Here is a 22914-nt window from a genome sequence, read left to right as displayed (position 1 = left end):
GAGAGAGCATGAACCCGATAACTTCTTTTGCATTCTTTGCATTATTTCACAACTAGTTCTAGATAAAATAATTTTTTCTTTTGTGAACAAGGACATGGCATTTGGGGGCGTGTTGGGGATGGGGATGGAGAGGATGTTGATTTGGTTCTTACTTTTTTTTTAGCCTTATTCTTTTTTTTTTTTTTTTTTCTTGAGATAAGAGTCTCGCTCTGTCACCTAGGGTGGAGTACAGTGGCACGATCTTGGCTCACTGCAACCTCCACCTCCCAGGTTCAAGCGATTCTCCTGCCTCAGCCTCCTGAGTAGCTGAGATTACAGGTGCGTGCCACCACGCCCGGCTAATTTTTGTATTTTTAGTAGCGATGGGGTTTCACCATGTTGGTTAGGCTGGTCTTGAACTCCTTACCTCAGGTGATCCGTCTGCCTCGGCCTCCCAAAGTGCTGGGATTACAGGCGTGAGCCACTGCGCCTGGCCTCTCTGGGTGACTTATTGAGTGAGGATTGGTTCTGTTCTTTTTCCCCTTATTCTTTTATTCTGCCCTTTTCCCCTTTTTCTTTTCACCTTCTCAGTAGAATCTCAGGATTCAATCTCTGTGAGGCATGAAGTTTAGATTATAGAACAGAGTTGGGAGACTTGTTTTTCTTCTTGATTTTTGAGGTACCAAGGCAAACTGCTTTACTTCTCCATGCTTGATTCCTTTTATTAAAAGAAAACAAAATCTTATTCTTACATCACATGCTTTGGGATAATAAGGTAATTTGTTGGAACACTTAAAAAATTCATTATTTAAAATTGAGGTATAATTTCCAGATCTTTTGATCCACAGATCAAAGATGTATATATAGCTTAATGAATTTTTACGTATGCATACAACGGTGTATGGGTACAGTATAACCAAGAATAAAGTAAAGGTATAGGACATTTTTATCCCCCTAGTAATTCCCTATGTCCCTTTCCAGTCAGTATCTTCTTTTTGAACACTTTGAGTGCTTTATTATTCATATGGAGAAGACAATGAAAACGAATCTTGACATCTTTTAGGTTTCACCCGAATTGAATCTTAAATTCTATGATAATAACATCTTAGCTATGGAAAATAAGGTCTTTAGACTTTTGGAAATGGATATGGCAAAATTGTGTTAAAATGCTTTCCTAATAAAATCCTAATCCAAGGTGCAGAGGGACTAGATTTACATTGATAAAGTGACACTGTTGTTTACCAGCATGTGTATATTTTTCCACGTAGACATTTCTGAAAGTTTTTGGGTTGTGAGAAAGTAAATTTATTTGGAAAGTTTATGTAAGTAAGAAAATGGAAATTGTTTGGTCAGTTGAGTGATGAGCTTGTTTCAGGTCTTTGAATTCTATTTTTCCTTCTGTCTGTGCTGTGTGTGACCCTGTGGATGAGGCCTAACCTCATTTGTTTCCATCTAATATTTATTCAGCACTTATTTTAAAATCTGAAACACTGTGCGTGAATCTTTTCAAAGTTCTGTGGTGCTATTTGAGCTCATCCCTTACTTTAGCTATTTATTATATGTCTTGTTTCCTAATTTGTATATACACCTTTTATTTTAGAAGTTTCGGATTTACAGGAATATTACAGATAGTACAGAGTATCTGTATGTCATGCACCCATTTCTCCTATTAACATTTTGCTTTACAGCTTTTTTGAGATATATTTTATATACCTTAAACTTCATTTTTCTTAGTGTACATTTCAGTGGTTTTTAGAATATTCACGGAGCAACCATCACCACAACCTAATTCCAAAACATTTTCATCACCCCCAAAAGAAACCCTGTACCCATTGAGCAGTCATTCCACATTTCCACCCCACCTGCTCTATCTCTGCATAACTTCTAATCTATGTTCTTTTCCTAAGGATTTGCCTATTCTGGATGCTTCATATAAATGGAATTATACCATATGTGGTCCTTTGTGACTGGCTTCTTTCACTTAGCATAATTTCAAGATTTATCCATTTTGTTGTAGCATGTATCAGTACTCTGTTCTTTTTTATTGCCAAGTAAGATTCCATCGTATGGAGAATATAGCATGTTTTGTTTATCTTTTCATCAGTTGATGAACATTTACATTGGTTCCATTTTTTGGCCATTTTGAATAATGCTGTTAGGAACGTTTATGTACAAGGTTTTGTGTGAACTATACATATATGCCTAGAAATGGAATTGCTAGGAAATATGGTAACTCTTTTATGTTTAACATTTTGAAGAACTGTAAGGCTGTTTTCCAAAAACAAACTGCTTGGGCCATTTTACATTCCCACCAGCAGTGTGTGAGGGTTCTAATTTCTACTTCTCTTTAACACTTGTTATACTTTGATTTTAACCACCCTAGTGGGTGTGAAATGGTACCTCATTGTGGTTTTATTTGTATTTCCTTAATGACTAACAAGGTGAGCATCTTTTAATGTGTCTTTTGGCCATTTGGATATTTTCTTTGGAGAAATGTTTATTTGAATTCTTTCCCTGTTTTTTAATAGGGTTATCTTAATTATATTTAAAGTCTTGTTTTAACAATGAGATTATAAATCACTTGAAAGGTTCTCGCCATAAGTAATAATTCTTTTTTTTTTGAGATGGAGTCTTGCTCTGTCGCCAGGCTGGAGTGCAGTGGTGCAATCTCGGCTCACTGAAACCTCAGCCTCCTAGGTTCGAGCAATTCTCCTGCCTCAGCCTCCCAAGTAGCTGGGACTACAGGTGCACGCCACCACACCCAGCTAATTTTTGTATTTTTAGTAGAGATGGGGTTCCACCATGTTGGCCAGGATGGTCTTGATCTCCTGACCTCATGATCCGCCTGCTTCGGCCTCCCAAAGTGCTGGAATTACAGGCGTGAGCCACTGCGCCCGGCCACCGTAAGTAATAATTCTTTAATTATTATTTTGTGTTTCTGCTTACCTTCACTCCCCTTCCAACTTCTCAGAGCACCAAAGGAATATCATGCAGGTCTTAGTCCCACAGTAACCACATTTGTTTTATTTTGTCCCCTTTATGTTAGTTACTTCATGTGAAAACAAAGATGGTTGGAAGAGCATGCTGGTTCAAATCCTGAATAGTCCACACATTCCTAGGTTAGTGGAGTAAATGCTTTATTGTCTTTGGATTGTAAAAGTGGCTGGGCGTGGTGGCTCACGCTTGTAATCCCAGCACTTTGGAAGGTCAAGGTGGGCAGATCACAAAGTCAGGAATCCGAGACCAGGCTGGCCAACATGGTGAAACACCATCTCTACTAAAAATACAAGAATTAGCTGGGTGTGGTGGCGGGCACCTGTAATTCCAGCTACTCCGGAGGCTGAGGCAGGAGAATCCTTTGAACCAGGGAGGCAGAGGTTGCAGTGAGCTGAGATTGCACCATTGCACTCCAGCCTGGGTGACAGGGCGAGACTCCATCTCAAAAAAAAAAACAATAATGTGTTTGTTATAGAAAATGCTTAGATAAGTATAATTCAGAAAGTTATAATTTCTCTGATAATTTTCAGTGATAATCAATGTTAACATTTTGATGTACACTGTAGACTCAGGTGCAAACATACTTATATACACATATTTGAATCTTGATAGTAATGTATGTACTATTACCCGTTTCCCCCCACCGCATCTCACCTGTACACGTCGTAATATATTGTGGACAAATTTCCACTCACGGGCTAGGCGCAGTGGCTCATGCCTGTAATCCCAGCACTTTGGGAGGCTGAGGTGGGAGGATTGCTTGAGCTCAGGAGTTTGAGACCAGCCTGGGCAATAGAGACCTCATCTCTATTAAAAAAAAAAAATTCCACTCACTTAATATTTTATTGAGTTCAATTTTGACACTGAGGTATGAAACATCTATTTTTATATGTAGGTGGTTCTTAGTAAGGAGTAGTTGATTCCTGAGCGTAGAGGGTGGAAAATATTGAATGCTTTAACATATGTATTTTTGAAGTTTTTGAATATTTGTGTTAGATTAAATAAACTATCAGTAATTATTTTCTTCTTTGCTTTATGTCCTGAAACCCTTGCTTTGGTGCCCAAAACAGGTTTTTTCAGTTATCATTGGCGATTGATAGATCAAAAATTATACAATTACACTGATGTAGTGAGATAAGTTGCCATGTAGCTTCCTAGTCATGGAGGCTGGATTATGGTATGCTAGTGATTAGTGGGAAATTTTTAAGTTTAAACATATATTTATTGAGCACCATGTCAGGCACTATGAAGAGGGAAAAATTAATTGAGCAGAGTCCTAGATGTGTTTATTTTTTAGGCAGAGAACAGAAGGGAAGCAGTATCAAATTAGAACAAAAAAGTCAAAAGGTAAATTTCCTAGACCATGAATTCATGTATATACGTGTGTGTGTGTGTGTATGTGTGTGTGTGTGTGTGTGTGTGTGTGTGTGTGTGTGTGTGTGTGTGTTTTGAGACAGGGTTTCTCTCTGTTGCTGAGGCTGGAGTGCAGTGGTGAGATCATGGCTCACTGCGGCCTCGGCTTGCCAAGCTCAAGCAATCCTCCCACCTCAGCCTCCCAAGTACCTGGGACTATAGGGTCATGCCACCATGCCCACCTAATTGTTGTATTCTTCATAGAGATGGGGTCTTGCTATGTTGCCCAGGCTGTTCTCAAACTCCTGGCCTCAAGTGATCCTCCTGCCTCAGCCTCCCAAAACAAAGTGCTGGGATAACGCGTGAGCTATCACACCCAGCCTGAATTCATTTTTTATAGTTTATCCCATACTTAAATCATTTGTGTTTCTATATTTGCTTCATAGTGACTTACGTGCTTAAATAAGTTTAAGCAATAAAAACCTGTACATATTTTAAAAATGTTTCTATAGTGAAAAGGAATGTGACTTTGAGATACCACCTTTTTCTCCTTGAGTAAGATTTACATGTGGTTATTGGACTAGATTGAGAATTTTGCAGTGTTTGTGTCAAAATGAAGGAAATTATACTATGAGCAGTCAAAATCTTGAAAATTTTTAGCTATGGCCTACAAGATTCTTTTTGTTCCTTCATGTTATTTTTCTATTAGTTTACCATATACTATGTTTATATTAATTGCTTCAACAGTTTGAGAAGCAATAACAAAAAACATGTTTTGTAGATAATCTAAGGTAATCACTTATTTAAAATGAAAAGTTATTAAAGCTATCAGAAGAAATCTTAAATTTGACCTATGCCTATGAATAAGAAAGTGTTTTTTCCAACAAATATGTTGGGGACCAAGGGGAAGTCAGGCAAAACATATTCAGGTTTTGTATGTTTTAATCCTTTTATTTTCTCAGCTTCTTGATCTTCCTACATGCTTGCAGATGTTAAAATGTGAGGACCCTGAAAAAAATTTTTTTTGATCCTGAGTACAGAAAACATTTTATAAGAAAAAATAATGGCCATGTGTGGTGGCTCATGCCTGTAATTCAAGCACTTTGGGAGGCTGAGGTGGGTGGATTGCTTGAGCTCACGAGCTTGAGACCAGCCTGGGCAACCTGACAAAACCCTATCTCTACCAAAAATACAAAAAATTAGCTGGACGTGGTGGCATGCACCTGTGGTTCTAGCTACTCAGGAGGCTGAGGTGGGAGGATGACTAGAGTCCAGGAGGCAGAGGTTGCAGTGAGCCGAGATTGTGCCAGTGCACTCCAGCCTGAGTGACAGAGTGACACTGTCTCAAAAAAACCAAAAATGTAAAATGGGAAATTATACTAGAAATGATCCTTAAGGTTCCTGTAATTCTGTGACTGATTCTAATTTTTTCGTGTGTCTTGAAGCTGTTTAATAGTGTGCTGCGATATGGAGGATGGTGTTCAGAAAGTTGTGTTAGCATTGTAAAACTTCCCTTCATTTAGAGGGACACGTGGTAGAATAGTCAAGAGTGTAAGTTCTAGTTTTTCTGCCTGCTGGCTGTGTGACCTTGAGCATGCCATTTAGGCTCATTTTTGTTATCTGTAAAATGTGAAAAGGATGGTGTTCATAAAGTTGTGTTAGCATTGTAAAACTTCCCTTCGTTTAGAGGGACACCTGTGGTAGAGTAGTCAAGAGTGTAAGTTCCAGCTTTTCTGCCTGCTGGCTGTGTGACCTTCAGCATGCCATTTAGGGTCATTTTTCTCATCTGTAAAATGTGAAATAACATCAAGTGCCTCACAGGATTATTGTGAGGATCAATTGAGATAATGTGTTAACAGTTACTTGGACATGGCTGGGCGCAGTGGCTCACGCCTGTAATCCCAGCACTTCGGGAGGCTGAGGCGGGCAGCTCATGACGTCAGGAGATCGAGACCATCCTGGCTAACAAGGCGAAACCCTGTCTCTACTAAAAAAATACAAAAAATTAGCCAGGCTTAGTGGCGGGTGCCTGTAGTCCCAGCTACTCGGGAGGCTGAGGCAGGAGAATGGTGTGAACCCAGGAGGCAGAGCTTGCAGTGAGCTGAGATCGCACCACTGCACTCCAGCCTGTGTGACAGAGCGAGACTCCGTCTCAAAAAGAAAAAAAAATTAAAAAAAAAAAGTACTTGGACATTACAAAGTACTATACAAATACAAGGTGGTATATAAAAAGAGGTATCTAAGTCTATGAAGAATAGTAGTTTCATATTAGCTTTTCTCTTTAATTATTGATTCTTTCTGCTTCCTGTATGTTTTGTTTATAATTAGGCAGTCCGTTGCCACTGGGCAGTATAGATATGTTGTCCAGCCTGCCATCACTGGACTGTAGTTAAGGTGGATGTCTTGTCCAGTCCACTGCCACTGGCCTGTATGTAAGGAGGTTCTTCTGTCCACCCCACCGCTACTGGACTCTCTCCCCTGTAGGTAAGCCCCTAATAAAATCCCATGTTTTGTCTGGGCATGGTGGCTCATGCCTGTAATCCCAGCACTTTGGGAGGCTGAGGTGGGTGGATCACTTGAGGTCAGGAGTTCGAGACCAGCCCGACCAACGTAGTGAAACCCCCCTCTACTAAAAATACAAAAAAAATTAACCGGGTTTGGTGGTGTATGCCTGTAGTCCCAGCTACTTGGGAGGCTGAGGCAGGGGGATTGCCTGAACCTGGGAGGCAGAGGTTGCAGTGAGCTGAGATCGTGCCATTACACCCCAGTGTGGGTTAGGGAGCGAGATTACCTCTCAAAAAAAAAAATCCCATGTCTCGTTTGCTGGTTCTGGGTCTCTTCTTTGGCCTCTTGAACCTGGTGCCATCCCTATTGAGGTTAATAGGGGTTAGGCACAACATATTTACTCTTCTTTTTAGACTCCCTAAAAGAATTTCTTGACTTAGAGACAGAAGTACCTCATCTACATGTTTTGCTAATTTAGTGAATCAGCTAGTTGAGGAGGAAAGTTAGATAATTTCATTGGAGATTGGACCAGAGTTAAAACTTGAAAGCCCGAGGCCACTTAATCTTTATTGGAGAAATTCATGACGTTGTATAACATTGTTTTATTTTGAGAACCAATTCTTAACTTTCTTAACTGTTGTTCGTTGCTCATACATGTTTGAAATACTGTTTGACATTTAATGCATTATTCGTTGATTCATAGTTTTGAATTTGGGACTTAGAAAACCTGAATTGTAGATCCTAGAGCAGTGTTTTTGAAAAAAGAAATACTGATAGTAGATTACCTAGAAGTTGTTGCAATGGAATTCTGACACTACTGGGAGTTAACATAGACTTTATAGGTTAAGGTCACAGTCCCCAGAAGACTATCCTCACTTAAGACACCAGCCACAAATTTGGAGGTCCCTTCGCTACCTGTGCTCCTGACCACTGGCTACCTATCCAGTTCTCACGATCCATTCAGGTTCAGAAATTCACTAGAATGACTCAGTGCTTGGGAAAGTGCTACACGCTACTTAAAATTACAGTTGTATTATCCTGAATATTCCCCACTAATATTTTTTTAAAACTCTATTTTGAAATGATTGTAGATTCACGGAAAGTTGCAAAAATAGCATGGAGTCCCTTGAATCCTTCCCCTATTTTCCCCCAGTGGTGGCATCTTATGTAACTGTAGTATAATATCGAAACCAGGAAATTGACATTGGTATAGTATTACTAAACTTTCCTGCTAAGTCATTTGGCCATTTTGGAATCTGAAGGACCAGTGTTTTCTTTAACTCTCATTACTTCTCTAGAAATGTTTGTCTTTTCCTAAATCTCTAATTTCTGATACTGCAGCTTCTGTTTAAAACAGGATCTTACATTTTCCATTCATTTACCTTTTTAAAAATGAATTATAATATCTACTATTTTTATGACTTAAGAAAAATTATTGAAACATCACTGAGAACTGTTTGTTTACCATCGAAATGGGCAATATTCCTAGGCAACCATATCCATACTCAGGCTTTAGAATAGTCACTGTGAAGTCATGTGGGGTTTTTGTTGTTGTTGTTGTTTTTAGGCCAAGGAAGCTATCCAAGAATTTTGTGAATGAGGCTGAGAATTGACCTTGCCAGAATTCATGGGGAAGATGTGTTTCTTGTTTTGTGTGGTCAAAGAGAGTTTTTCATCCAAACATTGCCCTCATTTCTTCTCCTTTTTCTGCTGAGTTTTTTTTTTCTTTTGATTTTTTAAGTGTCTAGAGACTTTAACTTCTTTAAATGTTATTTTTTGGTAGAGTTTTATTTTCAGTGGTTTATCTTGGGATAAGTTGAGTAAGAGGTTCAGATTTCAAGACAAACGAGGAATGATTTGTCTTTGCTTTGGGACTTGACATGAAGTATTAAGAAAACGAGGTATTAAGAAAAACTCAATGAGGTGTTAAGAAAAACTCAAAAAACTATAGTTTTGTTATGAAAGCTACAATCAGACATTCTTAGATTGCTTTATTTTATTCAATGGAGTTTGAGTTTTTGATGGTTTCTTCATGTAAATAGGAAGCCACCAGAAGAAGGCCTGTCATAAGTAAACTTCATTATCTTAGCTAAAAGGACCTTGCCAAAGAAAATTTAGTATAGTGAAGATCATGGTGATAGGAGTTTGACCTAGTGGTGAATGTTTTGTGATTGCTGGCAACTGAACTTTGACTTAGGCAGTCTGGACCATATCTGATGATTTTTGAGCATGGTTCATGCATTTGTTCATTCATGCAACACATTTTTATTGGGCCACCTAGGCAACAGGATATTATGTGGGGCAAAAACTGATGTGATACCCTTCCCCCATGGAACTTAGGGTCTGGTGGAGAAGACAGAAATGTCAAATTAAGTGTTAAATTGCACCTGTGACAGTGGCATAAGAGTAGGTATTGGGTAACACTTACATTAGTGAGATTTGACCAGATTAGAGAAGGCATCCTCAAGAAATGATACTTGTGCTATGATCTGAAGGAGGAGTAGATGTTAACTTGGCAAAGAAAGGATAGATGGGAGATGGCTGTCCAGACAGAAGAAATAGCAAGTGCAGAGGCCCTGTGGTAGAAGGGAGAATGGTGAAATGAAGGACCTAATTAAGGCTAGCATGACTTGAGCAGTGAGAGTTAGAGAGAAAAAGATCATGGTTTGAGGTGAAGAGAGAGGCCTGTCCTTGTTAGGTTTTTATAGGTCATGTTAAGAAGTTTTTGCCGTTTTTCTAAGTATACTAAGAGGAGTAAGTAGCCATTAAAGGGTTTTTAAGCAAGAAAGGGCATAGTCAGATTTTCTTTTTTTTTTTGACACAGAGTCTCACTCTGTTGCCCACGCTGAAGTGTGGTGGCGTGATCTTGCCTCACTGCAACTTCTGCCTCCCCGGTTTGAGCGATTCTGCTGTCTCAGCCTCCTAAGTAGCTGGGATTACAGTTGTGTGCCACGACACCAGGCTAATTTTTGTATTTTGGGTAGAGACAGGGTTTCACCATGTTGGCCAGGCTGGTCTCGAACTCAAGACCTCAAGTGATCCACCTGCCTCAGCCTCCCAAAGTGCTGGGATGTGAGCCACCACACCCAGCAGATGTGCTTTTTTGATAAGAACACTCGACTGAAATGCAAAGAATGGCTTGAAGGGGTACCAGAGTGGATGTAGGGGTATTGGTTAGGAATTTAGTTGTCCATGTGATAGGTAATGGTGGCTCATTTAGACAGAGTTGTGTTGGTAAAGAGGATAGAAAGGCATTCATTCAAGAATATATAGGAGATATAGTCAGCAGAACTTGATGATGGGTAGAATATGAAGTGGAGAAGAGAGGAGTCCTACGTTTCTGATTTAACTTAGTGCTCTTCACTGACAAAAGGAATACTGAAGGAAGACAGGTTTTTTTGGGCTTTTTTTTTTGTTTTTTTGGAGGAAGATCATGATTTAGGTTTTAGATGTATCAATCTTCAGGTATGTTTTGATGACAGCCAAAAAGAGGAGATAATGGATTGCTTAGATTTAGATATATCGTCTTATTTTGTTTAGTTTGATATTATTTTATTGATTTTTTTTTTTTTTTTTGAGGTGGGGTGTGCATATTCACTCTGTTGCCCAGGCTGGAATGCAGTGGCTCAATCATAGCTCACTGCAGCCTAGACCTCCTGGGCTCAAGCAATCCTCCTGCCTTAGCCTCCTGAGTAGCTAGGGCTACAGGTATGTGCCACCATGGCTGGCTAATTTTTTAAGTTTTTTTTTTGTGGAGGCAGGGCCTCACTGTTCCCTAGGCTGGTCTTGAACTCCTGGGCTCAAGCAGTCCTCTTGCCTTGACCTTCTAAAGGGCTGGAATTACAGGTATGAGCCATCATCCCCGGCCATTTTATTCTTAAGATACAAGTAAATACATATGTAGGAACTGAGTTGTCATAGGGGTATGCTTACAGGTACTATCCCTATCCTTTAGATTTTTGTATTTGTTTATATACTGCAGTGTATACTACAGTTTTTTGGTGTTTCTTTTTTTTCTTTTCTTTTTTGAGCAACAAGGTCTTGCTCTGTTGCCCAGGCTAGAGTGCAGTGGCACAGTCATAGCTCACTATACCCCAGTTTTAACCAAAGAATAGGTACTGAAAAATACTTTATGAATGATTGAATCAGTAATTGTAGTGCTTCCCAGAAATGCTGTTTCCTTGCCCATGTTTCTTGTGTGTTGGCAAATAATTAAGGATGCATTATTAACTGACACTTGGAGTGGTTAATAATATACTCCTCCTACCCAACAATCTCCTCTCTTCCCATAAGCCTTCTATTTTTATTCTAGAATTTTATAAAATGTTAAGACCAAAATGACCTCACTACTCAGAAATACGTCATTTAATAGAGTCAACATCGACAGAAAGTTAAAAATTATAAACAAAATAGGCATTGTTTGGCCTTGAGCTGTATTGTTCTTTATGCTAGCCGGTTTATGATTTTTTAAAAAACTCTTTTCTTCAGTTTTTAAAATTGTGGTAACACATAACATAAAATTTACCATCTCAGCCATTTTTAAGGGTACGGTTGAATGGTATTAAATACATTCATGATGTGTAACCATCAGGACCAGCCATCTCTATAGCTCTTTTTTTCTTGTAAAACCAAAACTATTTATCTCTTTGTGATTGGCTTATTTTATTAGCATAATGTCTGTCCTCAAGGTTCATCTAAAGGTTCATCTTCGTTGTTGTATACTGCAGAATTTTCTTCCTTTTTTTTTTTTTTTTGAGACGGTGTCTCGTTCTGTCACCCAGGCTGGAGTGCAGTGGCATGATCTTGGCTCACTGCAACCTCTGCCTCCCGGGTTCAAGCAATTCTCCTACCTTGGACTCCTGAGTAGCTGGGATTACAGGCGCATGCCACCACATCCAACTAATTTTTGTATTTTGAGTAGAGACAATGTCTCACCATTTTGGCCAGGCTGGTCTCGAATTCCTGACCTCAAATGATCCACCTACCTCAGCCTCCCAAAGTGTTGAGATTACAGGCATGAGCCACTGCACCTGGTTACCACTTTGTTTTTTCTTTTTTCAGACAGGGTCTCACGCTGTTGCCCAGGTTGGAGTACAGTGGCACAATCAGGGCTCACTGCAGCCTTGACTTTCCAGGTTCAAACAATCCTCCTGCCTCAGCCTCACAAGTAGCTGGGACTACAGGCATGTGCAACCACACCTGGCTAATTTTTTTTGAATTTTTAGTAGAGACAAGGTCTCATTATGTTGCCCAGGCTGGTCTTGAACTCCTTAGCTTAAGCGATCCTCCTGCCTCAGCCTCCCAAAGTGCTGGGATTATGGGCGTGAGCCACCACGCCCGGCAATTTTTTTGCTTTTTAAGGCTGAATAACATTCCATGGTATGTATATGCTACATTTTGCCTATTCATCTATACTGCTGTGAGGGTGTATAGGTATCTCTTTGAGGCCTTGCTTTGAACTCTTTTGTGTATGTACCCAGAAGTAGAATTGCTAGATTGGGTGATAATTCTAATTTTAATTTTCTGGGAACCACCATACTGTTTTCCACAGTGGCTGTACCATTTTACATTCCCATCAACAATGCACAAAGATTCCAATTTCTGCACATCATTACCAACACTAAACTTTCTGTTTTCCTGATAGTAGCCGTCCTAATGTTTGTGGTTTATAATTTGATTAAGATAGCATATCTGAATATTTTCTTATTCTTTCCATCTTTGAAAATTAAAATAGACTGAATTTTTGTTACATTGTCTTTAATAACTAAATTGCTTGCCTTTTTACTAAGCAGATGTTTTTTTGAAGGGATTTATGTGATAGTCTTTGTCTTTTTACCTTGCTGGAAGTTTGATCCACTCAACTGACAGCTTTATTTTTCTTTCCTCAAAAGCTAGAACTAAACCTGCAGGAAGGAAAGGAGTATACACTGGAGCCAAAGGCTGGTGCTACATAGGCCTGTAGGGTGTGCATATTCAGAAGCTTTGCAATTGGTTGGCCTGGATCTGTCAAAACATGTTTGGATGGCTCTGGCTGTGTACTGATTTATTTATGTGCTTCTGAGTAGTGATGCTGGGAATGAATGCATTATGACTATTTGTTGGGAATAGGCCCCCCAAAATCTGGCCATAAACTGGCCCCAAAACTGGCCATAAACAAAATCTCTGCAGCACTGCGACATGTTCATGATGGCCATAATGCCCACGCTGGAAGGTTGTGGGTTTACTGGAATGAGGGCAAGGAACACCTGGCCCACCCAAGGCAGAAAACCGCTTAAAGACATTCTTAAACCACAAACAATAGCATGAGCGATCTGTGTCTTAAGGACATGCTCCTGCTGCAGATAACTAGCCCAACCCATCCCTTTATTTCGGCCCATCCCTTCGTTTCCTATAAGGGATACTTTTAGTTAGTCTAGTATCTATGGAAACAATGCTAATGACTGGCTTGCTGTTAATAAATACATGGCTAAATCTCTGTTCGGGGCTCTCAGCTCTGAAGGCTGTGAGACCCCTGATTTTCCACTTCACACCTCTCTATTTCTGTGTGTGTGTCTTTAATTCCTCTAGCTCCACTGGGTTAGGGTCTCCCCCACCGAGCTGGTCTCGGCAACTATTGTTTGGAAAACTGTTGTATAGCTTGCTTGGGGAGAAAAACTCAGAGAAGCCCCACTGTTGAACAGGTTGTAAATTCACTGGTTTAATCTTCTATGAATGTGTTTCAGAGATTAAGCCTTTGCCTGATCTCAGCAGCAAATTCTAATATTTTGGATGCAAGTTATTTCACCGAAGGGACTCTGGTAGGAAGACAGAATGTGAAATTAAAACATCTATGTCTTAGGTCTGTTAACATTAGTGTGTTGGGTATAAAATAATCTCTCTTCTGGTTTCAGGAAAGCATAGAGAAAAAAACTAAGATTCCTTTCTAATTTTTATTGACCCAGCTGAAATAGTATAATGTCTTGCCTTTTTAAGGCACTTAAACATTTGTTTAGTTGAATTGTTTGAAAGGACAGAGGAGAATAGGACATTCCATATTTGAACCGTATAAGTAGAAGAACATGAATTGATGGAGGTGGTAGTATCCTTCCACATTTTTTTTTCTATCAGGAATTAGACTCCTACAGACTTTGTATCTTAAGAAAGAAATGCAGACATGTTGGTAAAATACTAACAGTTTTCAAATGATACCTAATCTAAATGTTAATTGAAATAGAATTCACAACAAATCTGCTCATGTAATCCTGAATCTAAAATAAAAGTTTTTTAAAAATTTATGCACAAAAAGTAAAAAAAAAGAAAGAAATATAATTTATAATCTTGAATTAAATGTAATTCCCTTCAGTGGATGCACACACATACATGGGTGTATATATGTATGTGTGTGTGTATCTAGAGATACTTTTTTTATTTTATTTTATTTTTGAGATGGAGTCTCGCTCTGTTGCCCAAGCTGGAGTGCAGTGGTGTGATCTTGGCTCACTGCAAGCTCTGCCTCCCAGCTTCGTGCCATTCTCCTGCCTCAGCCTCCTGAGTAGCTGGGACTACAGGCATCCGCCGCCATCCCCGGCTAATTTTTTGTATTTTTTTAGTTGAGACGGGGTTTCACTGTGTTAGCCAGGATGGTCTTGATCTCCTGACCTCATGATCCGCCCTCCTCAGCCTCCCGAAGTGCTGGGGTTACAGGCGTGAGCCACCGTGCCTGGCCGAGATACTTTTTTTTTTTTTTTGAGTTGGAGTCTCGCTCTGTTGCCCAGGTTGGAGTGCAGTGGCGTGCAATCTCAGCTCACTGCAACATCTGCCTCCTGGGTTCAAGCGATTCTCATGCCTCAGCCTCCCAAGTAGCTGGGATTACAGGCATGAGTCACCATGCCCAGCTTTTTGTATTTTTTTTTTTTTTTTTTTTTGAGACGGAGTCTCGCTCTGTCGCCCAGGCTGGAGTGCAGTGGCGCGATCTCGGCTCACTGCAAGCTCCACCTCCTGGGTTCACGCCATTCTCCTGCCTCAGCCTCCCGAGTAGCTGGGACTACAGGCGCCCGCCACCACGCCCGGCTAATTTTTAGTATTTTTAGTAGAGACGGGGTTTCACCATGTTGGCCAGGCTGGTCTCGAACCCCTGACCTCAGGTGATCTGCCCACCTTGGCCTCCCAAAGTGTTGGGATTACAGGTGTGAGCCTCTGCACCCAGCCGATATAGAGATACTTACAAATAAATGCACTAGTCTAATCCTTATTAAATCTTGCTCTGTTAAATTTATGATCATGATGTGGTACATGTTTAATAGTAGTAGTAGCAGTAAGAAAAAGTTATAGTAGCTCTTAGTATTCTTTTGTGCCAGGCTGTATATTAAGTGTTTTCCATGTGCATATTGTGTCATTTATTCTTTACAATAAGACTATAGAATGGGCAATACTTTTATCTCCATTTTGGAAATCAAGTAATTTGCTCAAGGACCAACAATTAGTAGAGGAGCGAGCCATAGTAGCAGAATGTTTCAATGATGTAGGAAGTCAGGTCATAAGAGGAATGAAGGTAGGGGAGGGAGTATTAGATTTGAAGAGTTAAGTGTGAAATAGTTCTTCATGAGAATATGGGAGTGAATAGACTAGAGAAACATAGTCAGATTACAGAATAGAATCAAATGCTTATTTGAGGTTAGTGGACATGAATTTAAAGTTTCATTGGTTGGCACGGATTTGTGTATTTTCTTGTACTTTCAACTGCACAGTGTACTTTCAACTGTAAGGGTTCAGGTATGGAATCAGAGTTAGATTGGCAGGATTGGGGTTTTGCCAGTTGTTTGAGGAAAGGAGGCCAAGGAAGCTAAGGGTGTGCAAGGGAATGTTTATAATGATGGCTCATATAATCTAAGCTAGGGGACTTATTGTAGGAGAAGGGGTTAAATAGAATGGAGGTGGAGTTATTTTTATCCTGTGTATATTCACTCTTTTCAACAGATGGTCCTAGAACAATTGGAGATTCATACGCACACAAAGAACCTCAACCCTTACCTCACACCAGACACAAAAGCTAACTTCAAATAAATCATAGGCCTAACTTGAAGAGCTAAAACCGTACAACTCCAGAAAGTTTTTGTCAGAAAGAAAATACAGGAGAAAATCTTAGTGACCTTGGGGTAGGCAAAGATTTCTTAAGACACAAAAAGCATGAAGTATAAAGGGGGAAAAAATCGCTAAATTGGATTTCATCAAAATTAAAAACTTTTAATCTTTGAAAGATACCTTTAAGAAAATGAAAAAGTACGCCTTGGGCTGGGAGAAAATATTTGCAGAACATGTATCTGACAGAGGATGTGTATCTAGAAGATATAAAGAATTGTAACTCAAGAATTGAAAGACAACCCCATAAGAAAAGGGGGAAACAATTTGAATAAAGTTCATCAAAGAATATAAATGGCAAATAAGTACGTGAAAAGATGCCCAAAGTCGTAAGTCATTAGGGAAATATAAATTTAAACCATAATGAGATACCACTGCATACTCCCTAGAATGGCTGTAATGAATAGGATTAGTCACATGGTGACAAGAATGGAGGATCATCTGGAACTCTCATACACTGACGATAGGAATGTGAAATGGATCAACTACTTTGGAAGACAATTGGGCAGTTTCTTTCAAAGTAAATGTGAAGATGCCATACGATTCATCCATTCCATTTCTAATTATTCAAGAGAAATGAAACTGTATATCCACAAAAAAGACTTGTACACAAACATTCACAGCAGCTATTATTTATTGGTAATAGCTAAAAACTGTAAACAGCTCACATATCCATCAAGTGTATGGATAAACAAATTTGGTGTATTTATACAATGGAATACTACTCAGCAATAAAAAGAACAGTTGATACTCTCAACAACCTAGATGGACCTCAAAATAATTCGGTTTAATGAATGAAGCCAAACTTAAGAAGAGTACATTGTATGTACTTGGAGAACTAATTTCTTGCAATAGATTTTTAAGCACTATTAGGAGCATATGACTTAAACAGTTTTTAAAAGTCAGGGAGTAAGTATGCTTAAATAAAATACAATCTGTGAAACAAATCTCTGAATTATTATCACTTTACTGGACACTCTAACTTGACCATATTTCTGACTTTAATGTAACTCACTCTTATTCCGTAGTCACATGTTTGCTTGCTCATTGGTTCACATAACATTTATTCAGCATCTGCTTGAGCCAAAAAAACACTGTAACTACATGTTTTTTTTAGTTACCTACTTTTGTAAGGTCCTTTTTCTTTGGCTACATCTGATTACAGTAAACATAGGAAGTTTAATAAAACAATTTTCATGACTGAGGAGACAGCATTCTTTTTTCAAAATTATGTATGTATGTATGTATGAATGAATGAATGAATGACAGGATCTTGCTCTGTTACCCAGTATGAGGTACAGTGGTGTGATCATAGCTCACTGCAGGCCAGAACTCCTGGGCTCAGGCGATCCTCCTGCCCTTTTTTTTTTTTTTTTTTTTTTTAGTAGAGATTGAGGTCTTGCTATGTTGCACAGACTGGTCTTGAACTTCTGGGCTCAAGTGATCCTCCTGCCTCAGCATCCCAAAGTGCTGGGATTATGGACATGAGCCACTATGCCTGGCCGGCATTCTTCAAAGTCGTAAATGTCTACTGAACTTGATTATATTTTTCTTATTTTTGTTTTAACTCTTGGGTTTCCTATTACTGGGTTAGTAATGTGTTATAAAACAAGGAGGTCAAGAGAAAGATTTGTTTTGAGTGTGAATGACTGGTTGGTAAAAGATGTTGCTAAATCACAAATTCCCTTAGTAGGTGGTTGGAAAAATGTTGCTCCTTATAAAATAGAAGCACAAGAAAGAAATAACTTTAAGAATAGAACTGTTGAATAAATTTTCAGTGTAGCAAAGCATAAAGTATGTGTTACCTTCGAAACCATTTCAAATGACCTGCAGTGAAGGAGAAAGCATAAATTGGAGATGTTTTTAAAATCTGAAAAACATGGCTAAGGTTTCACTTCTATAAGTAGTGTGATAATAGCTCCCTGCAGCCTCTATCTCTTGGGTTCAGTGGATCCTCCCACCTCAGCCTCCTGAGAAGCTGGGACTATAGGCATGTGCCACTATGCCCAGCTAAAGTGATCTGCCTGCCTTGGCCTCCCAAAGTGCTGGGATTACAGTAGTGAGTCACCATGCCCAGCCCAAAAGAGAATTTTTTCCCCAACCCCTTTTGGCTGCCAAATACTAAAGTATTTGTGAGACACTGACCTTTTTTTTTTCCCCCACATATGTCACATGATGTTTGATGTTTTTCTTTTTTTTTTTTTCTTTTTATTTTTTTGAGACAGAGTCTCACTCTGTTGCCCAGGTTGAAGTGCAGTGATGTGAACACGGCTCACTGCAGCCTGTACCTCTCCAGCTCAAACCTCGCACCTCAGCCTCTTGAGCAGCTGGGACCACAGGTGTGTGCCACCACATCTGGCCACTTAAAAATTTTTTTTTGTAGAGACAGGGTCTCCCTATGTTGCCCAGACTTGTCTCGACATGATATTTTTCTATTGGGGGTGAGATTAGATGGAATTTCAGGGTATTTTACCTGATGTTTCATGACTCTTGCCATCACAGACACTTAGGCTCTTTGGGGACATTCTATTATCAACTCCTGAAGTTGTCACAACCCTTTTCTGAGGTACTTCTACATCAGTGAGGGTTAACTGAATTGTCTAATGCAGTGTGTTTCAGTTTCATGGGGCCTCTTTCCTTCTCGCCAATGGTTATTAACTATTTGTTTTGATAGTATATATCTGATTTATATACTTCAATGATAGTATTTATTTATGTATCTTTATTTCAAAAAGCATTTGAAAATTATAGACTTCTGAGGAAAGCTGGATGCCTTTCCTCACCTTCATTTTGAGATAAGTATACTCATGGGAGTAAAAAAGCAATATTTAGGGTAGTTGGGAATGTCTGTAAACATGGAGATATTTATAGATTATTTGTACTTTTCCCTGAGAATATCTCACCCCTTTCCTCCTTTTTTTCTTCTATTGATTGCTCAGTTGGCTTGCTTATTGGTTCATATTTAAAATCCTCATCTATATTAATTATGAGACTTTAGGCCTGGCCCATTATGGAAGTAGTTCTAGCATTGTGTGTGTGTGTGTGTGTGAGTGTGACAGGGACTTGCTCTGTTGCCCAGGCTGGAGTGCAGTGGTGTGATCTCAGCCAACTGCAGCTTCCATCGCCTGGGCTCTAGTGATCCTCCTCCTCAGCCTCCTGAGTAGCTGAGACTGCAGGGATACACCACCACACCCACCTAATTTTTGTGTTTTGTAGAGACAGGGTTTCACCATGTTGCCCTGGCTGAACATTCTTAATAGGCTAGGATTCATAATCTAGATTTGCTTTTCAGACAGATTGTCCTCTAGATATACTGACCCTTATAGACATCCTTTCCCTCTTTCACCTTTTAAATTTTATTTTCAAAAAGGAACAGGATATTTCTTTGGAATAACAAAGGAGTCTAATTTTTGGGTCACAGGTAGCATCAAAGAAGGAAGTATTTTGAGAGTAAAGAGCTTTCATTCTTACTAGTCCAGCAGTTAAGTTAGAAAACTAAAATAAAGGATTCAGTTCTCCATCAGCTGCCTGCCTAGACCAGATTTTGGATTTCAGATGAAAAGATGCAGAAATAGTGTTAGAATCAAGGCAGAATGACCTAGCACCTTTCTTGTGGTTACCGTTCAGGAATGGTGAGAGAAGATGGGAGAGGCAGGGAAGACAAGGCAAAAACTACCAATGCAAACTCTGGATTTAATTTGTACATTCCTGAAAACAAAGGTAAGAAAAAAAACACCGAATGTTGGGCATTGTTAGAATTTATTCTTGCATATGTATCATATACCTAGGATTTGTAGGTTTCAAACATTTAATTATTTTTCCCAGTTTTACCCAAAAGATCCCTGTCTGTGTGGATGCCAGATGAAGACTAGTCCATACTTTGTATGTTTCTTTCTGTATCTCCATTGACTCCTGAAATCATGGCAGTGTTTTTCCACCTATAATATTATTCCTTCTACATTTTTTAGCTTTTTATACATTGCTAGATTTTGTAAATTTTTGGTAGATATCCTTATTAAACTAAGGGAGTTCCCATCTGTCTTAGTTTGTTGGGAGTATTTATTGTAAATAGATATTGGAATAGTCTGATGTGTTTTCTGCGTTTTTTGTTATGATCACATGGTTTTCTTATTTAATTTCTTAGTATGGTGAACTACATTGATTTTTGAATGTGAACCAGCCCTACATCCCTGGGATAAACCCTACTTAGCCTAGATGCATTGTCTTTTTATATAATGCTGTATTTGATTTGCTAATATTTTGTTAAAGGTTTTTGCATATATGTTCATTAGAGATACTGGTCTGCATGCAGAGTTGTTTTTTTTTTTGGTAGTGTCTGTTTTGTTTTGGTATTAGAGTAATGTTAGTCTCATAAAATGAGTTGGGAAATGTTCCTTTCTCTTTTTTGCAAGAGAGAGTAGAATTGTTATTATTTCTTATTTAAATGGTTGGTCGAATTAACCATTAAAACCATCTGGGTCTGGAGTTTTCTTTTTTGGGAAGTTTCAAACTACAAATTCACTTTCTTCAATAGAGTTATTTAGGTATCTGTTTTTCCTTCTATATTTTTTGTAGTTCATGTCATATTTCAAGGAATTGGTTTATTTTATCTAAGCTATCAAATTTAGGGTCATAGAGGTGTTCGTAATATCTTTTATTATTCTTTTTAACATCTATTGGATCAGTATTGATGTCCTTTCTCCTTCATTCCTGATATTGGTAATTTATGTCTTTGTTTATTTCTTGGATAGCCTGGCTATAAGTTTATCAATTTTATCAATCTTTTCAAAGAACCAGCTTTTGCTTTCATTGGTTTTTCTACATTGTGTTTCTTTTGTCAGTTTTGTTGATTTCTGCTCTAATTTTTATTATTTTTTCCTTCTTTTTTTTTTGAGACGGTGTCTTGCTGTGTCTCCTAGGCTGGAGTGCAGTGGTGCGATCTCGGCTCACTGCAAGCTCCGCCTCCCAGGTTCATGGCATTCTCCTGCCTCAGCCTCCTGAGTAGCTGGGACTACAGGCGCCTGCCACCACGCCTGGCTAATTTTTTTGTATTTTCAGTACAAATGGGGTTTCACTGTGTTAGCTGGGATGGTCTCGATCTCCCGACCTCGTGATCTGCCCACCTCAGCCTCCCAAAGTGCTGGGATTATAGGCGTGAGCCACCACGCCTGGCCTCCTTCTGTTTTAGTTTTAATTTGTTCTTTTTTTACTGTGCCAAGGTAGAAGCCTAGGTCGTTGGTTTTAGGTCTTCTTTTATAAGATGTAATTAAGACTATACATTTTCCTCTAAGTACTGTTTTAGCTGCATTTCATAAATTTTGATAATGTTGTATTTTTGTTTACTTTGCAAGTATTTTTAAGGTAGATAAACTTCCTTTCTGTTTCCTGCTATACTTGCAAATATTTTTAAAATTTCCTTATGACTTCATCTTTTAATCATGGCTTATTTAGAAGTGTATTGTTTAATATCCACATATTTGGAGGCACTTTCCTAATATATTTTGTTATTGATTTTAGTTTTATTCTATTATGGTCTGAGAATGTACTTTGTATTATTTTTATTTATCTTGAAGGTTTCTTTTATGGCACAGAATATGGTATATCTTTGTGAATGTCCTATGTGTACTTGAAAAGAATGTATATTCAGCTGTTGTTCAGTGGAGTGCCCTACAAATGTCACTCAGGTCAAATTAGGTGATAGTACTGAACTGTTGAGGTCACATCTATCTGCTTACGTGTGTGTGTGTGTGTGTGTGTGTGTGTGTGTGTTTTGTTTTTTTTTTAGACAAAGTCTCGCTGTATCACCCAGGCTGGAATACAGTGGCACAATCTCTGCTCACTGCAACTTCTACCTCCCAAGTTGCAGTGATTCCCGTGCCTCAGTCTCCTGAGTAGCTGGGACTACAGGTGCATGCCACCAAGCCCAGCTAATTTTGGTAGTTTTGGTAGAAACAGGGTTTTGCCATGTAGGCCAGGCTGGTCTTGAACTCCTAGCCTCAAGTGATCTGCCCACCCCAGCCTCCTAAAGTGCTGAGAGTACCATGGTGAGCCACTATGCCTGGCCAATTTGCTTACTTGGTTTATCAATTACTAAGGGTTAACTGTTAATAAAAGTCTACTATAATTGTAGATTTGTCTTTATTTTCTGTCATATCTATCAGTTTTGCCTCATGTATTTTGAAGCTTTGTTTTAAGGTACATACACATTTAGAATTGTTGTGTCTTCTTAGGAACTGACCCTATTATCATAATACCCCTTGTATTAGTTTGTTTTCACACTGCTATAAAGAACTACCTGAGACTGGGTAATCTATAAAGAAAAGAGGTTTAATTGACTCACAGTGCCGCATGGCTGGGGAGGCCTCAGGAAACTTATAATCATGGCAGAAGGGAAAGTAAGTCACGTCTTACATGGTGGCAGGAGTGGGGGCAGAACTGCCACACACTGTAAAACCATCAGATCTTGTGAGAACTCACTATCACAAGAACAGCAGCTTGAATTTCTCCCCCAGAAAATGGGTTTTTCTTTTCTACTACGTGGTAAGGCTGCAAATTTTCCAAACTTTTATGCTCCGCTTCCCTTTTAAACATAAGTTCCAATTTCAGACTATCTCTTTGTGAACACATATGACATATAATGAACGTTTTCATTATTATTATTATTATATTGAGAGGGAGTCTCACTCTGTTGCCCAGGCTGGAGTGCAATGACACGATCTTGGCTCACTGCAACCTCTGCCTCCCAGTTCAAGTGATTCTCCTGCCTCAGCCTCCCAAGCTGGGACTACAGGTGTATGCCACCATGCCCAGCCAATTTTTGTATTTGTAGTGGAAACGGAGTTTCACCATGTTGGCCAGATTGGTCTTGAACTTCTGACGTCAGGTGATCCACCTGCCTTGGCCTCCCAAAGTGCCGGGATTACAGGCATGAGCCACTGTGCCCGGCTGACAGTACGCTTTCAG

At 39.1% G+C, this 22914-nt stretch overlaps 1 protein-coding gene across 8 annotated transcripts in view; it reads left to right on the top strand.

Annotated features, from left to right (window-relative positions):
• TMCC1 (transmembrane and coiled-coil domain family 1) overlaps positions 1–22914 on the top strand; it is a 243445-nt gene that overhangs the window by 29842 nt on the left and 190689 nt on the right. Inside the window, exon 2 of one of the 8 annotated variants that reach the window (XM_063704166.1) lies at positions 6658–6813. The exons of 6 other annotated variants lie outside the window; for them this stretch is intronic. Coding sequence is in view for 1 of the 2 variants with exons in the window: in XM_063704164.1 (XP_063560234.1) it covers positions 19594–19671 (78 nt within the window). In the remaining variant the exon portion in view is untranslated. Of the gene's footprint in view, positions 1–6657; positions 6814–18679; positions 19672–22914 lie in introns of those variants that run through there. One more of the 8 variants, XM_063704164.1, reaches the window with a different exon arrangement.

The sequence above is a fragment of the Gorilla gorilla genome, chromosome 2 (assembly GCF_029281585.2).
Source record: "Gorilla gorilla gorilla isolate KB3781 chromosome 2, NHGRI_mGorGor1-v2.1_pri, whole genome shotgun sequence".
NCBI classification, from domain to species: Eukaryota; Metazoa; Chordata; class Mammalia; order Primates; family Hominidae; genus Gorilla; species Gorilla gorilla.
This window is presented reverse-complemented; position numbering and strand designations above follow the sequence as displayed.